We start from the raw sequence: 13,315 nt of genomic DNA on the forward strand, positions 1-13,315 counted from the left end.
AAAAAAATGCACACACAATTTTACAAATAAGCTTCCTGAGGTTCACGCACCAGGGAGCCAGGTTAAGAACTTTTTTTTTTTGAGATGGAGTCTTGCTCTGTTGCCCAGGCTGGGGTGCAGTGGTGCAATCTCAGCTCACTGCAACCTCCACCTCCTGGGTTCAAGCAATTCTCCTGCCTCAGCATGGGAGGCCGCCACCAGGCCCAGCTAATCTTTTTGTATTTTTAGTAGAGACGGAGTTTCACCATGTTAGCCAGGCTGCTCCCGAACTCCTGACCTCAGGCGATCCAGCTTCTCAAAGTGCTGGGATTACAGGCATGAGCTACCAGGCTTGGCCAAAAACTACTTTATTTATTTTTTTGAGATAGCCTCGCTCTGTCACCCAGGCTGGAGTGCAATGGCGAAATCTTGGCTCACTGCAACCTCCACCTCCCGGGTTCAAGCAATTCCCCTGAGCCAGCCTCCGGAGTAGCTGGGACTACAGGAGCTCGCCACCATGCCCGGCTAATTTTTTGTATTTTAGTAGAGAGGGGGTTTCACCATGTTGGTCAGGATGGTATTATCTCCCGACCTCGTGATCTGCCTGCCTCAGCCTCCCAAAGTGCTGGGATTACAGGCATGAGACACCACGCCTGGCCAAGAACTATTTTAAATAAATGTTTTGCTTGCTTGGTATGGTGGATAAAGAGGAAGATGTGAAGAGGGGAGACAAAAGCAAAAGGAAATACTGTCAGTAGGAAACGGCCAAATTACAACTCAGATGTGCAATGTTTCCATAAGTAAACTGACAAGGGACTATTAAAATTTGCAGAAATCCACGTGCAGAAATTTGCAGATACATCTTTGTGCCTCTTCCTAATCCTGCCTGGTAAAATGAGGGATATCAGTGCAAGTTTGAGGAGATACACAGTTGGAAAATGGACATATGGACATCACCAAACTGGACTCCTGAAAGCTCTGTCTAGGATTTTATTAGACTGCTTTTTTCTCAATATACCTGTGTTGGAAGATTGAGACAAAAAGGCACAAACTCACATTAAATAAACAAGATAATCTAATCAATTCTACAAAGTGTAGTTTGTAAAAGAAGTAGCACTAGGAACCAACCAAAATAAGTCAGGGAGTCCCAGCGGGGACTGTAAAAGGAGAACTCGGGAAGATACACATGCCCGCGGTACTGACCCTGTCCCGGACCTCTCTCCAGAAGGCCAGAGCCCAGCACCCCTCCTCCCTGTCCCGGACCTCTCTCCAGGAGAAGACCAGAGCCCAGCAATCCTCCTCCCCGTCCCGGCACTGCTGCTCTGCTGGGGCTGTGACCCTGGGATCCTCATGGAAGCAACTGGTCTGAAGGGGCATGGCACACGCTCATGTGCTACCCCTGGAGCTGAGCCTTTATTGTAAGTCCTTCTGAATGCTGGTCAGTTTGGGGTGGACGAGGAGGAAATGGGGTACTTAAAAGCAGCCAACACTGTTGCCCAGCAGCAGCACCATCCATGGGGATGGAACAGACCAGGGATATCCCTCGTCTATGTTTATGTGGGCTAGAGTTCCAGATCCAGGCTGACAGCTCATCATGGATGCTTTTAAACTGGGGCAACAGGTGGAGGTGGGAGGAGCCCTCATTAGGGTTAAAGTGATATGTGTGGGTCTCAAAGAGCCAAAGGAAGGATATTAACAGTGCTGACCCTCAAACCATGTAACAACTGTCTGCCTAGAACGCCACAGTTTTTCTTTCAAGATAACCCCCATCTGAACTTCCCCTATTTGATGAATGAAGAAGGGAAATCTTTAAGCACAAATATAATTAAGAGCTAATACAGAGCTTATAGGAAAACATTTTTCTCCAGTAGGATTGCCTCTTCTCCAACTTTCCAAGTCAGATAAATGCTACCAGCAGTTGAGATGCTACCCAGATGCCTTACTAAAGTCCCCTAAAGGTGAGGAGACTCACACAAGGAAGGTGCCTGTAACAAGACATCTGGTTCCAAAGGGACCTCAATGAAGGTCAGAGCTAACCATGCTGGGGGGTCTGAGTCTGTCCACCCTTGCCCCCGGAGGGCCAGAGGGAAGCATTCATCAGGACGTCGTAGGTGCAGTCCTGTGAGACACTCCCTTATTGCACTTAGAAATGAGTAAGGCAAACAAACTGACAAAAACATAAGGGTACATCATCCCACCCCACTTCTTGCTTCCCGGACAAAGATTTGGTCTCTCATTAGCAGATGCACCCAGGCTAGTGTGGGCTTGGATCATGGCACACTTAGGCCAACATGCTTCACAAGGTTTGGGGAATGTCAGGTGACAATACCGCTATCTCAGATTCTCCCAGTAAGAGGCACACTCAGGCCCTGCCAAGTTGTAGGGAACTGTGAACACACAGCAGCGTCTATGCCGCTGGAGCCTGGACTTCCTCACCTGCCTGCTTTGGTAGAGTTCTGTACTATGACCACTATGTGCTTTTGAATTTCCAGGACAGAACTCAGCATGGGAGTAGGACAAGCTAAGTTCTTGATCCCCAAATTCCTTTCCGGCAACTGGAGACAGGGAAGCATGTTCTGGAAAAAAGCTTTTTGCATGCTCATATTGTGCAACATGAAAGACCAGGACTCTTGTGTCCTGACCAGCCTCAAAGACAAACGACAGGGACCTAAGAAAGCACAGAGAAGAGAGGATTATTGCTGAGTGGCAGCACCAGCCCGAAAGGGAAGAGGAGGAGCATGGACTTACGGAGCTCCTCAGGGTTGGACAGTTGGCATTTAGAGGGCGACTCAATTCTAGGGGCCACACGGGACAGTTCCCTCCAGGTGGAGAGCTGACTGGGGCGATTTTGTAGGCTCTGCAGAGAGATTCAGAGTGGGCAACAGGAGGGCCAAGAAGCCACAGGTGATTCTAAGAAAGCAGTAACTAAAGAGTCAGTGACTGGGGCAGGTTATCTGCATTTGTTAAATTTTCTTAAACAGACCGGCTGAGCCTTGGGTACCTCCATGTGCTAGAGCACACTAAGGAAGGGTTACTGGGAGCAGAAGTCAGAGTTACAAAAGCACATTGCTATTCTGCGGAAGTGGGGAAAACAATGGATCTCTAGCTCATCCCCTCTCCCCACATGAGCACTCAAAATTGCAAAGATCTGCCCAGGAAGCAAATACCTCAGTTTATCCCAAGGCTGAGAACAAATGAACTTAAATCATTTAAATCACCATATCACAAAAGGCAGCTATCTGAAAGACTGAAAATTTCACTTGGAAATAAAGGTCGGGGGCACACACAGAAATGGGTCAGAACACAATGGAGAGACGGAGGAGCTGTAAATACAGCAGCCTGCACGCCAGGTACCTGGGAGGAGCAGGCTCCTGCACGCGCAGGCTCTGTAATACCAGACGGTCTATCTGTTCACAATGTTAAAGGGCATCTAGAATTAGCTACAGGAAGGGGTTGGAAGTTGCCTGGAGAACCGGCACAGAACGGCTGCTTCTGAAGATGGCCTGTCACGTGGGAGGGTGGAGCTGCTGGGCCTTCCTGTTGACCACTGTCTTGCAAAACTAGAAGAAAATAAAATGATTAAGGAAGTAACGGGCGCAAACGGACACAACTGTACATCATACTCAACGGGAGTTTCAAAAGGAGGAAGGACGCTGGCTGGTGGGTACGGAAGGGAGTGGGGGAGAGCACTAAGGCCCGAGCAGTAACTGGGAAGCTGCATCACACACTCTACCTAGTCCTACCCTCCTGCCCCCCATAAGCTGCTTTAAGAACACAGGCCAGGGAGAGCGAGCTGAGCCTGGCATCACAGCTGGTGAGACACTGTGGAGTCAGAAAACTTTCTCCTCTGTCAGAAAACCTGGCAGAGCCAGGTTTCAGTGATGAAGAGTGCTTTGAGCTGCTGGAATCCCATGAGTGGGGAGGTGTACAGGGCACTGGGGAACCAGCACCAAGAGCTAACGGAGGAAGGAAGGGGCTTGGGGAAGAGTGACAACATGGAACAAGGGGCCACCAATCTGGGCCCGTGAACTGAGCAGAAGCACCCTCCCAGCACCTGAAAGACGCCACCTCTTATGAGGGCAACTTAGTATGGGATCAGGGGGTATAAAGAGGAAGGAAATGCAGCACCTGACGCAACAGTGGATGCTGACAAAAGCTGTCTGGCCAGCAAGTTTTCCAAGGGGAAAGGGCAGGTCATGCCAGCATTTGGGAGCTAGGAACTGGCGGTGGCATGGGAGGGCCAGGGAGTGCCCAGCATGGCAGCTTCCACTTGAGATGGATCAAGTTGCCAGAGGTAAGAGTGATTAGCAGCAGATGAACCTGGCTTCTGTACCCCCCACTCCCACCTCCACTTCCCACCACCCTCCCTGTCCATGTCTCTATCTGAGTGGTCTTTGGAAAACGTCCCTGAAATGTCCCAATAGCCATCATTTCTTTTAGTGGAAGCTGAGAGCTGTTTGGCGGGGCAGACATCATTACTAGAAGGAAGGAGGAGGAGAAGGTTTTTCTGACTCCACAGTGAGCTGCTGAGGCCTTGAAAACCCAAACTCATTTTACAGGTCTGTGACACACATAATGAGAAATTTGGTACGTACAGTGCAGAGGGGGAAGGGTGGCTTTAGTCATCTGCTGTCATTCCTTTCACTGGGTCCTTTTGTCTCATCTGGAACAGAAAAAGCAGGAAAAATGGAAGGCTCCTGCTGCTTATGAAATTCCACCAAAAATACATCCAGCCTTCTCAATCCTGCCAATAGGTAGGGTGGGGCATTTTTTGTGTACAAAGCAAAACACTGGAAGGACAGAATTCTGCATATATACTCCAAAGCCATCCATCTACAGCTCTGTGCCACTGGCCTCAGCAGCCATGATTCCTATTTCTCTTCCTTGCGTCATGGTGTTTGGGTCAGTTCATAAGCAAGTCTCTCTTTTTTTGGTAGAGAGGTGTGGGGTTGGGATAGGTCTTCCTATGTTGACCAGGCTGGTCTGGACTCCTGGCCTCCCGAGATCCTCTGCCTCAACCTCCCAAAGTGCTGGGATTATAGCACAGGTGTCAGCCACCACACCTGGCCCCTCTGTTTCATTCATTTATTCATTCAACAAATATTTATGAAACTTTTTTTTTTTTGAGACAGACTTTTGCTCTGTCACCCAGGCTGGGGTACAGTGGTGTGATCTCGGCTCACTGCAACCTTTGCCTCCCAGGTTCAAGCAATTCTCCTGCCTCAGCCTCCCAAGTAGCTGGGATTACAGGCGTGCACCACCATGGCCGGCTAATTTTTGTATTTTTAGTGGAGACAGAGTTTTGCTACATTGCCCAGGCTGGTCTTGAACTCCTGACCTCAAGGTATCCACATGCCTGGGCCTCCCAAAGTGCTTGGATTACAGGTGTAAGCCACCGCATCTGGCCTCAACGAAGCATCTCTTTAGTTCTAAGAACTTCTACAGGGCTGGGGATATTTAGCTGTGAACTAAAACGGACCAATTCTCTCAAGAAGCTTATATTCTGGGGCAGGGTGGGCAGAAAACAAACACACAAATATATGTCAGGTGGGACTAAGGGCTGCTCGGATAGAGAATGACTATGGGTAAGTGCTATTTAAGATAGTAATGGAAGCTTGTAGTAAGGTTTGAGAGGAAACCTGAAGAAATGAGGGGGAAAATCCTGTGGTGCTCTGGGTTAGGTGCGTTCCTGGCAGTAGAACACGCTTGCAATCCCAGCACTTTGGGAGGCTGAGGCAAGCAGATCACGAGATCAAGAGATCGAGACCATCCTGGCCAACATGGTGAAACCCTGTCTCTACTAAAAATACAAAAATTAGCAGGGCGTGGTGGCATGCGCCTGTGGTCCCAGCCACTCAGGAGGCTGAAGCAGGAGAATTCCTTGAACCTGGGAGGCTGAGGTTGCGGTGAGCCGAGATTGTACCACTGCACTTTAGCCTGGCAACAGAGTGAGACTCCATCTCAAATAAAAAAAAAAAAGTGGGCACAATGTTGTGGCATAACGATGCAGATGTGGGAAGTACAGGGGCAGGTATGGGTCACAGAAGTGCAAGGCTGCTGGAAAACAGGATGGAGGCTTCTCTGGAAGCACCAAGTGGTCCCTGTCACTGGCACCTTCCAGGCAGAAGCAGACGTCACTTACTGGAAATGCTGTAGATCTGATCTCTCTAAATCAGTTATGACTTGAAAACTTTATCCTATTTGAAGAATGTCAATAACATAAGTATTTCTTCACTATCCATTAGTTTTCTGCTCAACTTTTGTTCTTTATAATGTTCAACAAATTTTGAGCACCTAAGAGCATAGCTCCTAGAATCAAACTCCCTGGACTGTATTCTGTTTTGTTTGTTTGAGACAGTGTCTGGCTCTGTTGCCCAGGCTGGAGTGCAGTAGCGCAATCATGGCTCACTATAGCCTTGACCCCCACCCCGAGCTTAAGTGATCCTCCTGTCTCAGCATCCCAAGTAGCTGGGACTACAGGCATGTGCCACCACGCCAGGCTGATTAAAAAAAATTTTTGAGGCTGGACGCAGTGGCTCACGCCTGTAATCCAGCACTCTGGGAGGCCGAGGCGGGCGGATCATGAGGTCAAGAGATCAAGACCATCCTGGCCAACATGGTGAAAACCCGTCTCTATTTAAAAATAAAAATAAAAATAAAAGAAAAAGAAAAGGCTGGGCACAGTGGCTCATGCCTGTAATCCAGCACTTTGGGAGGCTGAGGTGGGTGGATCACCTGAGGACAGGAGTTCAAGACCAGCCTGGCCATCATGGTGAAACCCCATCCTTATATAATTTATATAAACCCCATCCATATATATATATATATATATATATAATTTTGTGTGTGGGGACAGGGTCTCATTGTGTTGCCCAGGCTGGTCTTGAACCCCTAGGCTTAAGTAGTCCTCCTGCCATGGCCTGTCAAACTGCTGGGACTACAAGCGTGAGCCACTGCGCCTGGCTTGGATTGTATTCTGGTTCCATCACTAATTGTATGACCTTGAGTAATATACTGCACTGCTCTCTAAGCCTAAATTTCTTCTTGTTCGAGACAGGGTCTCACTGTGTCACCCACGCTGGACTGCAGTGGTGCAATCACCATGCCAGGCTAATTTTTGTATTTTTTGTAGAGACACGGTTTCGTCATCTTGCCCAGACTGGTCTCAAACTCTTGGACTGAAGCAATCTGCCCACCTCAGCCTCCTAATGTGCTGCGATTACAGGCATGAGCCATTACGCCCCAACTTTTTAAATTTTTTTTTTTTTCTTTTTTGAGACAGTTTCACTCTTGTTGCCCAGACTGGAGTGCAATGGTGCGATCTTGGCTCACCACAACCTCCGCCTTCCCAGTTCAAACGATTCTCCTGCCTCTGCCTCCCCAGTAGCTGGGATTACAAGCACCTGCCACCACACCCGGCTAGTTTTGTATTTTTAGTAGAGATGGGGTTTCTCCATGTTAGTCAGGCTGGTCTTGAACTCCTGACCTCAGGTGAAGTGCCTGCCTCAGCCTCCCAAAGTGCTGGGATTCCAGGCATGAGTCAGAGCACGGGGCTCTATCCCATGTGAAGGCCTGGGAGCAGCAGTAACCCAGTAGTAATAAGCACACCCAGCACCAGACCTCATTTCCAAACAGCATTCTCCTCTCTACGGAAGCAGGGCTCCTTGAAGGTGGCCAATTACAGGCTGGGTCATGGAAAAACAAGACAAACCTGGAGCACCGTGTGCTTCGAGGGCACAGCAGGGACCTCACCAGTAACTGGACAGACAGAAGAGGATAAAAAGAACACTGAGGTGGTGGCAGCCGGGCTAAAATACACAAGTGGGGACTAATTGTGCAGAAACATCAGACAAATCTACGTTCAAAGACATTCCACAAAACCACCAGCATGTAACCTTCACAAACACCACGGTCGTGGAGGTCAGGACACTGAGGAGCTGCAGCAGACAGACGGAAATGAGAGCCGGACACTGGGAGGCAGTGTGTCCTGGCTGCAGCCTTTGCTCTATCGGAGTAGACAGGAGCACTTGGTACTCTTCTTGCCTGTTTTCTGTAAGTCTGAAAGTCTTTCAGAATAGAATTTTTAAAAGACAACTTGCTCACTAATGACCGTTGACATAAATTTTCAGTCATCAGAGAATTTAATGTCATGGGAGCAAAGCTCCTTGGGCCTCAACAAGAGAGTTCACCACCTTGCTTCAGTTTGTGAATGCAGAGCCAGGTCTTGTTTTCCCACTGCTTGAAGTAAGATGGCACCTCCTACCAGGAATGTGAGAGCTTCCCCTACTGTCAGAAACAAGCTCTCCACACCCACAGAGGCTACCACTGAAATAAAATTCATTACTTCAATCTTTTTTTTTTTGAGACGGAGTCTTGCTCTGTTGCTCAGGCTGGAGTGCAGTGGCCCCATCTCGGCTCACTGCAAGCTTCCAACTCCTGGATTCAAGTGATTCTCCTGACTCAGCCTCCCAAGTAGCTGGGATTACAGGCACCTGCCACCATGTCCCAATAATTTTTGCATTTTTAGTAGAGATGGGGTTTTGCCATCTTGGCCAGGCTGGTCTCGAACTCCTGACCTCAGGTGATGCACCTTCCTCAGCCTCCCAAAGTGCTGGGATTACAGGCGTGAGCCACTGCGCCCAGCCCATTACTTCAGTCTTATAATGAACAATAGGAATGCTTATTTCCTATTTCGTGGGGCCTATATGACATGCAGGATTTATCTGATGTTTGTGGTGTTCCTAAGATTTAGCCAATGTAGGCTATATATACACATATAACATGGTTGAAGAAAATATGTGTATGTGAAAACAAGAAAACAGCAACTTCTCGGGGGGTGGAGGGCTAGGGGAGGGATAGCATTAGGAGAAATACCTAATGTAGATGACAGGTTGATGGGTGCAGCAAACCACCATGGCACATGTATATCTATGTCACAAACCTACACTTTCTGCACTTGTACCCCAGAACTTAAAGTACAATTAAAAAAAAAACAGGCCGGGCGCGGTGGCTCAAGCCTGTAATCCCAGCACTTTGGGAGGCCGAGGCGGGTGGATCACGAGGTCAAGAGATCGAGACCATCCTGGTCAACATTGTGAAACCCCGTCTCTACTAATACAAAAAAAATTAGCTGGGCACGGTGGCGCGTGCCTGTAATCCCAGCTACTCAGGAGGCTGAGGCAGGAGAATTGCCTGAACCCAGGAGGCGGAGGTTGCGGTGAGCCGAGATCGCGCCATTGCACTCCAGCCTGGGTAACAAGAGTGAAACTCCGTCTCAAAAAAAAAAAAAAAAAAAAAAAATACAAAAATTAGCTGGGCATAGTGGCACACGCCTGTAGTCCCAGCTACTCGGGAGGCTGAGGCAGGATAATTGCTTGAACCCAGGAGGCAGAGGTTGCGGTGAGCCGAGATCATGCCATTGCACTCCAGCCTGGGTAACAAGAGCGAAACTCCGTCTCAAAAAAAAAAAAAATTAGTAAAAGTATCAATGTTAATATACTAGTTATTACATTGTGCTATAGTTTTGCAAGATGTTACCATTGGCAAAAACTGGGTAAAGGGTACATAGATCTTTCTGCATTATTTTTTATAACTGCCAGTGAATCTTTCAATCATCTCAAAATAAAAATTTCAGTGCAGAAATGCAACTTGCTGGGTGTGTTTGGGAGGCTGGGGTAGAAGGATCATATGTGGCCAGGAGTTTGAGACCAGCCTGGACAACATACCAAGATCCTGTCTCTACAAAAAAAAGGGAAATTAAAATTAGGTAAGCATGGTGGCCTGTGCCTGTAGTCCCAGCTACTTGGGAGGCTGAGGTGGGTGGATCACCTGAGGTCAGAAGTTTGAGAACCAGCCTGGCCAACATGGCAAAACCCCATCTCTACTAAAAATACAAAAATCACCTGGGCATGGTGGCACACGCCTGTAATCTCAGCTACTTGGGAGGCTGAGGAAGAAGAATCGCTTGAACCAGGGAGGCGGAAGTTGCAAATGAGCTGAGACTGCTACTGCACTCTAGCCTAGGCAACAGAGTAAAACTCCTTCTCAAAAAAACAAAACAAAACAAAACAAAAAAGCCATAAGACAGAGCTCAAAAGCAGGTGATGAGAAGGTCAGGTACACTCACATCCAAGCAGACAGACAGGGAAACCAGCTGTGAAGAGGCTCAGAGAGGGTATCTGAGGTGGGCCAGCTGAGCAAGGGCATCACACAGACTCTCAGCTCCATCGCAAAGGGGCAAGCCCAGAACAGACTGTGGAGGGACCAGAGGGATCATGGAGCCAATAGGGACTTCAAAAGAAGGCAAGAAAATTCTGCAGAATCTTACTCGTGCAGTCTAACACAGAGGATCTTTGCTTTGCTATTTTTCAGCAAATGAAAGTCCAGTAAATAGGAAAACAACAACTGGCTGGGCGCGGTGGCTCACAACTGTAATCCCAGCACCTTGAGAGGCTGACTCGGGTGAATCGCCTGAGTTCAGGAGTTCGAGACCAGCCTGGCCAACATGGCAAAACCCTGTCTCTACTAAAAATACAAACATTAGCCAGGCATGCTGGCACGCTCCTGTAATCCCAGCTACTCGGGAAGCTGTGGCATGAAAATTGCTTGAACCGGGGAGGTGGAGGTTGCAGTGAGCCGAGATTGCACCACTGCACTCCAGCCTGGGTGACAGAGTGAGACTCTGTCTCAAAAAAAAACAACAACCAATACCTCCTTCCATTTTTCAGATTATGGACCTCTTAAGAGAGCAAGAGCATGGGAAAGGGAGGAAAAAGGGAAGCTGGGGAGAAAGAGAGAGAAACAAAAAGAAACTGCTTTCCTATAGGCACATATTTCCATTAGTTTTTTCTTTTTAGGGCAAAGAACTCATCTCTTGATCACTTGCTTCCCAGATCTTTAAACCTCATTCAAGAACGGTGGGTCCACCCCGACAGGGACTAGTTTCCGCGGTGGTGACTGTGGCCTTACAGTGACCCTCATAACTCACAAAAAAAATCTGCCTGCACTAGACAACTATGTATTGGTTTAGAGAATAAGTCATAATTCCTACTGCAGTTGCAGTTAATCCTGGCTCATGGAAGATATGCATTTACCTCTATTCCTCCCCCAAACCCTATGACAGCGAAGGAATTTAAAAATATATAAAACTATGAAGACAACAAGAACAGAAGAAGCCACTGCAGGTTAAGAGCCAGGAACAAACTTCTGGAAGGTGGAAAAGGGACAGAAGAGTCAGCAACTAATGTGCAGAGCAGCAGCAGCTGAAACCTAAGTTCCTGGAGGATGGGGAGCCAAGGAGCCAGCCGGCTTGTGCTGCGGGTTTTCCGAAGGCTCGGAGCTGCAGGCAGCAGGTCCTGCTGCAGGGGGAGTGCCAGGTGAGGCTGAAAACTGGAGACGTGTTGAAAGTCCAAATGGAGAATGGTTAGGGCCTGGTGTTGCTTCTCCTGCTCTGGAAGTCAAGCAACCACCCTGCTTCCTACCACAGCAAAAGGCAGGAGGTTCACTCTCTGAAGCACTGGGGGAATCCTGAACTCAGGACCGCAGGTGCAGCAAGGGGCAAGGTGGGCACGATGCAGAATCTGAGGGGATTAAAGTCAACTGATGGCATGACCAGCCTACTGGGGCCCCTCCCCAGCTTGGCATACGGAATGCTGGCTACCTGCCTGTTTCCCCTAGCAAGAGATGGAGAGCCCTCTCTAGCGAAAGCGAGAAGCCCCCACCTCAACACCCTGACAAAAAAGACTCGAGGGTCCTGAGGCAGAGTTTCCCCACTGTAACTACTGAGTACCCTACAGTGAAGCCACCTACTGATCTGTGGAAGGCCGCTAACATGCAACAGAATCCAACCCAAACTGGACAGAGGAGCTCAGCAGAAACATTACTGAGGGAGCAGAGAGAAGTCTCACCAAGCAAAAACCAAAACTGTCGCTTCAGAAAAGGAGGTAAAAGGAGAAAAAGTGCATTAAGAAAGAACACAGAGGCCGGGCGCGGTGGCTCAAGCCTGTAATCCCAGCACTTTGGGAGGCCGAGGCGGGTGGATCACGAGGTCAAGAGATCGAGACCATCCTGGTCAACATGGTGAAACCCCGTCTCTACTAATACAAAAAATTAGCTGGGCACGGTGGCGCGTGTCTGTAATCCCAGCTACTCAGGAGGCTGAGGCAGGAGAATTGCCTGAACCCAGGAGGCGGAGATTGCGGTGAGCCGAGATCGCGCCATTGCACTCCAGCCTGGGTATCAAGAGCGAAACTCCGTCTCAAAAAAAAAAAAAAAAAAAGAACACAGAAGAAGAAACGCTCAAAAATAATTAATAGAAGAGAGAAATGTTAAAATTGGAAAAAAATCTCCCAGAAAGGAGGCTGGGTGTGGTAGCTCACGCCTGTAATCCCACTTTGCGAGGCCAAGGTGGATGGTTCACCTGAGGTAGGGAGTTCAAGATCAGCCTGGCCAACATAGCAAAACCCTGTCTCTATCAAAAAGACAAAAATCAGCTGGGCGAGGTAGCACACTCCTGTAGTCCCAGTTACTCGTGAGGCTGAGGCTAGAGAATCGCTTGAACCTGGGACACGGAGGTTGCAGTGAGTTGATATCATGCCACTGCATTCCAGCCTGGGTGACAGAGCCAGACCCTGTCAAAAAAAAAAAAAAAGACAAAAAACAACTCCCAGAAAGCAGAGAAAACATAAAAAAATTAGAAAGTCAATTCACAGGGTTCAACTTCTGGCTAAATAAAAATTCTACAAAGAAAACAAAACAGGAATGAAAATTACAAAAACATTTTCCAGAACTAGAGAGACTTTATTTTGAGATGGAGTCTCATTCTGTCACCCAAGCTAGAGTGCAGTGGCGCAATCTCAGCTCATTGCAACCTCTGCCTTCCGGGTTCCAGCGATTCTCCTGCCTCAGCCTTCTGAGTAGCTGGAACTACAGGTGCCCGCCACCACACCCAGCTATTTTTTATATTTTTTAGGAGAGATGGGGTTTCACCATATTGGCCAGTATGGTCTCAAACTCCTGACCTCGTGATCTGCCCACCACGGCCTCCCAGAATGCAGGGATTATAGGTGTGAGCCACCTCGCGCAGCATGAAGGGATCTTTTGATTTAAAGAGTAAAACAAGGCTTTTTAAATGTGCCTTTAAATCTGCATTTGGTTGAAAATAATCCATTTGGATTTGACCTCGTGATTCGCCCACTTCGGCCTCCCGAATTACTGAGAATTACAGGCGTGCCCAGCCGAGAAAGATTTTCAAAAGGGGGAGAGATTAAAAAAGAATTCTCTAACACTGAGGGCTCTCAAATTGTGGATCTGAAGAAAGCAGATCCAGTAGATCCTC

At 48.3% G+C, this 13,315-nt stretch overlaps 1 protein-coding gene across 1 annotated transcript in view; it reads right to left on the reverse strand.

Moving 5' to 3' along the window:
* Positions 1 to 955: 955 nt before the first annotated feature.
* PITPNA (phosphatidylinositol transfer protein alpha) overlaps positions 956 to 13,315 on the reverse strand; it is a 41,696-nt gene continuing 29,336 nt past the window's right edge. Inside the window, exons 11-12 of the mRNA XM_064378093.1 lie at positions 4,575 to 4,642; positions 956 to 3,539 (exon numbers count right to left, since the gene is read on the reverse strand). Of these exons, the coding sequence (XP_064234163.1) occupies positions 4,598 to 4,642 (45 nt within the window). The 3' untranslated portion in view covers positions 956 to 3,539; positions 4,575 to 4,597. The remainder of the gene's footprint in view (positions 3,540 to 4,574; positions 4,643 to 13,315) is intronic.

This window comes from Aotus nancymaae, unplaced genomic scaffold (genome assembly GCF_030222135.1).
Source record: "Aotus nancymaae isolate 86718 unplaced genomic scaffold, 86718_ANA_hifiasm-v0.15.2.pri h1tg000018l, whole genome shotgun sequence".
Taxonomy (NCBI): Eukaryota; Metazoa; Chordata; class Mammalia; order Primates; family Aotidae; genus Aotus; species Aotus nancymaae.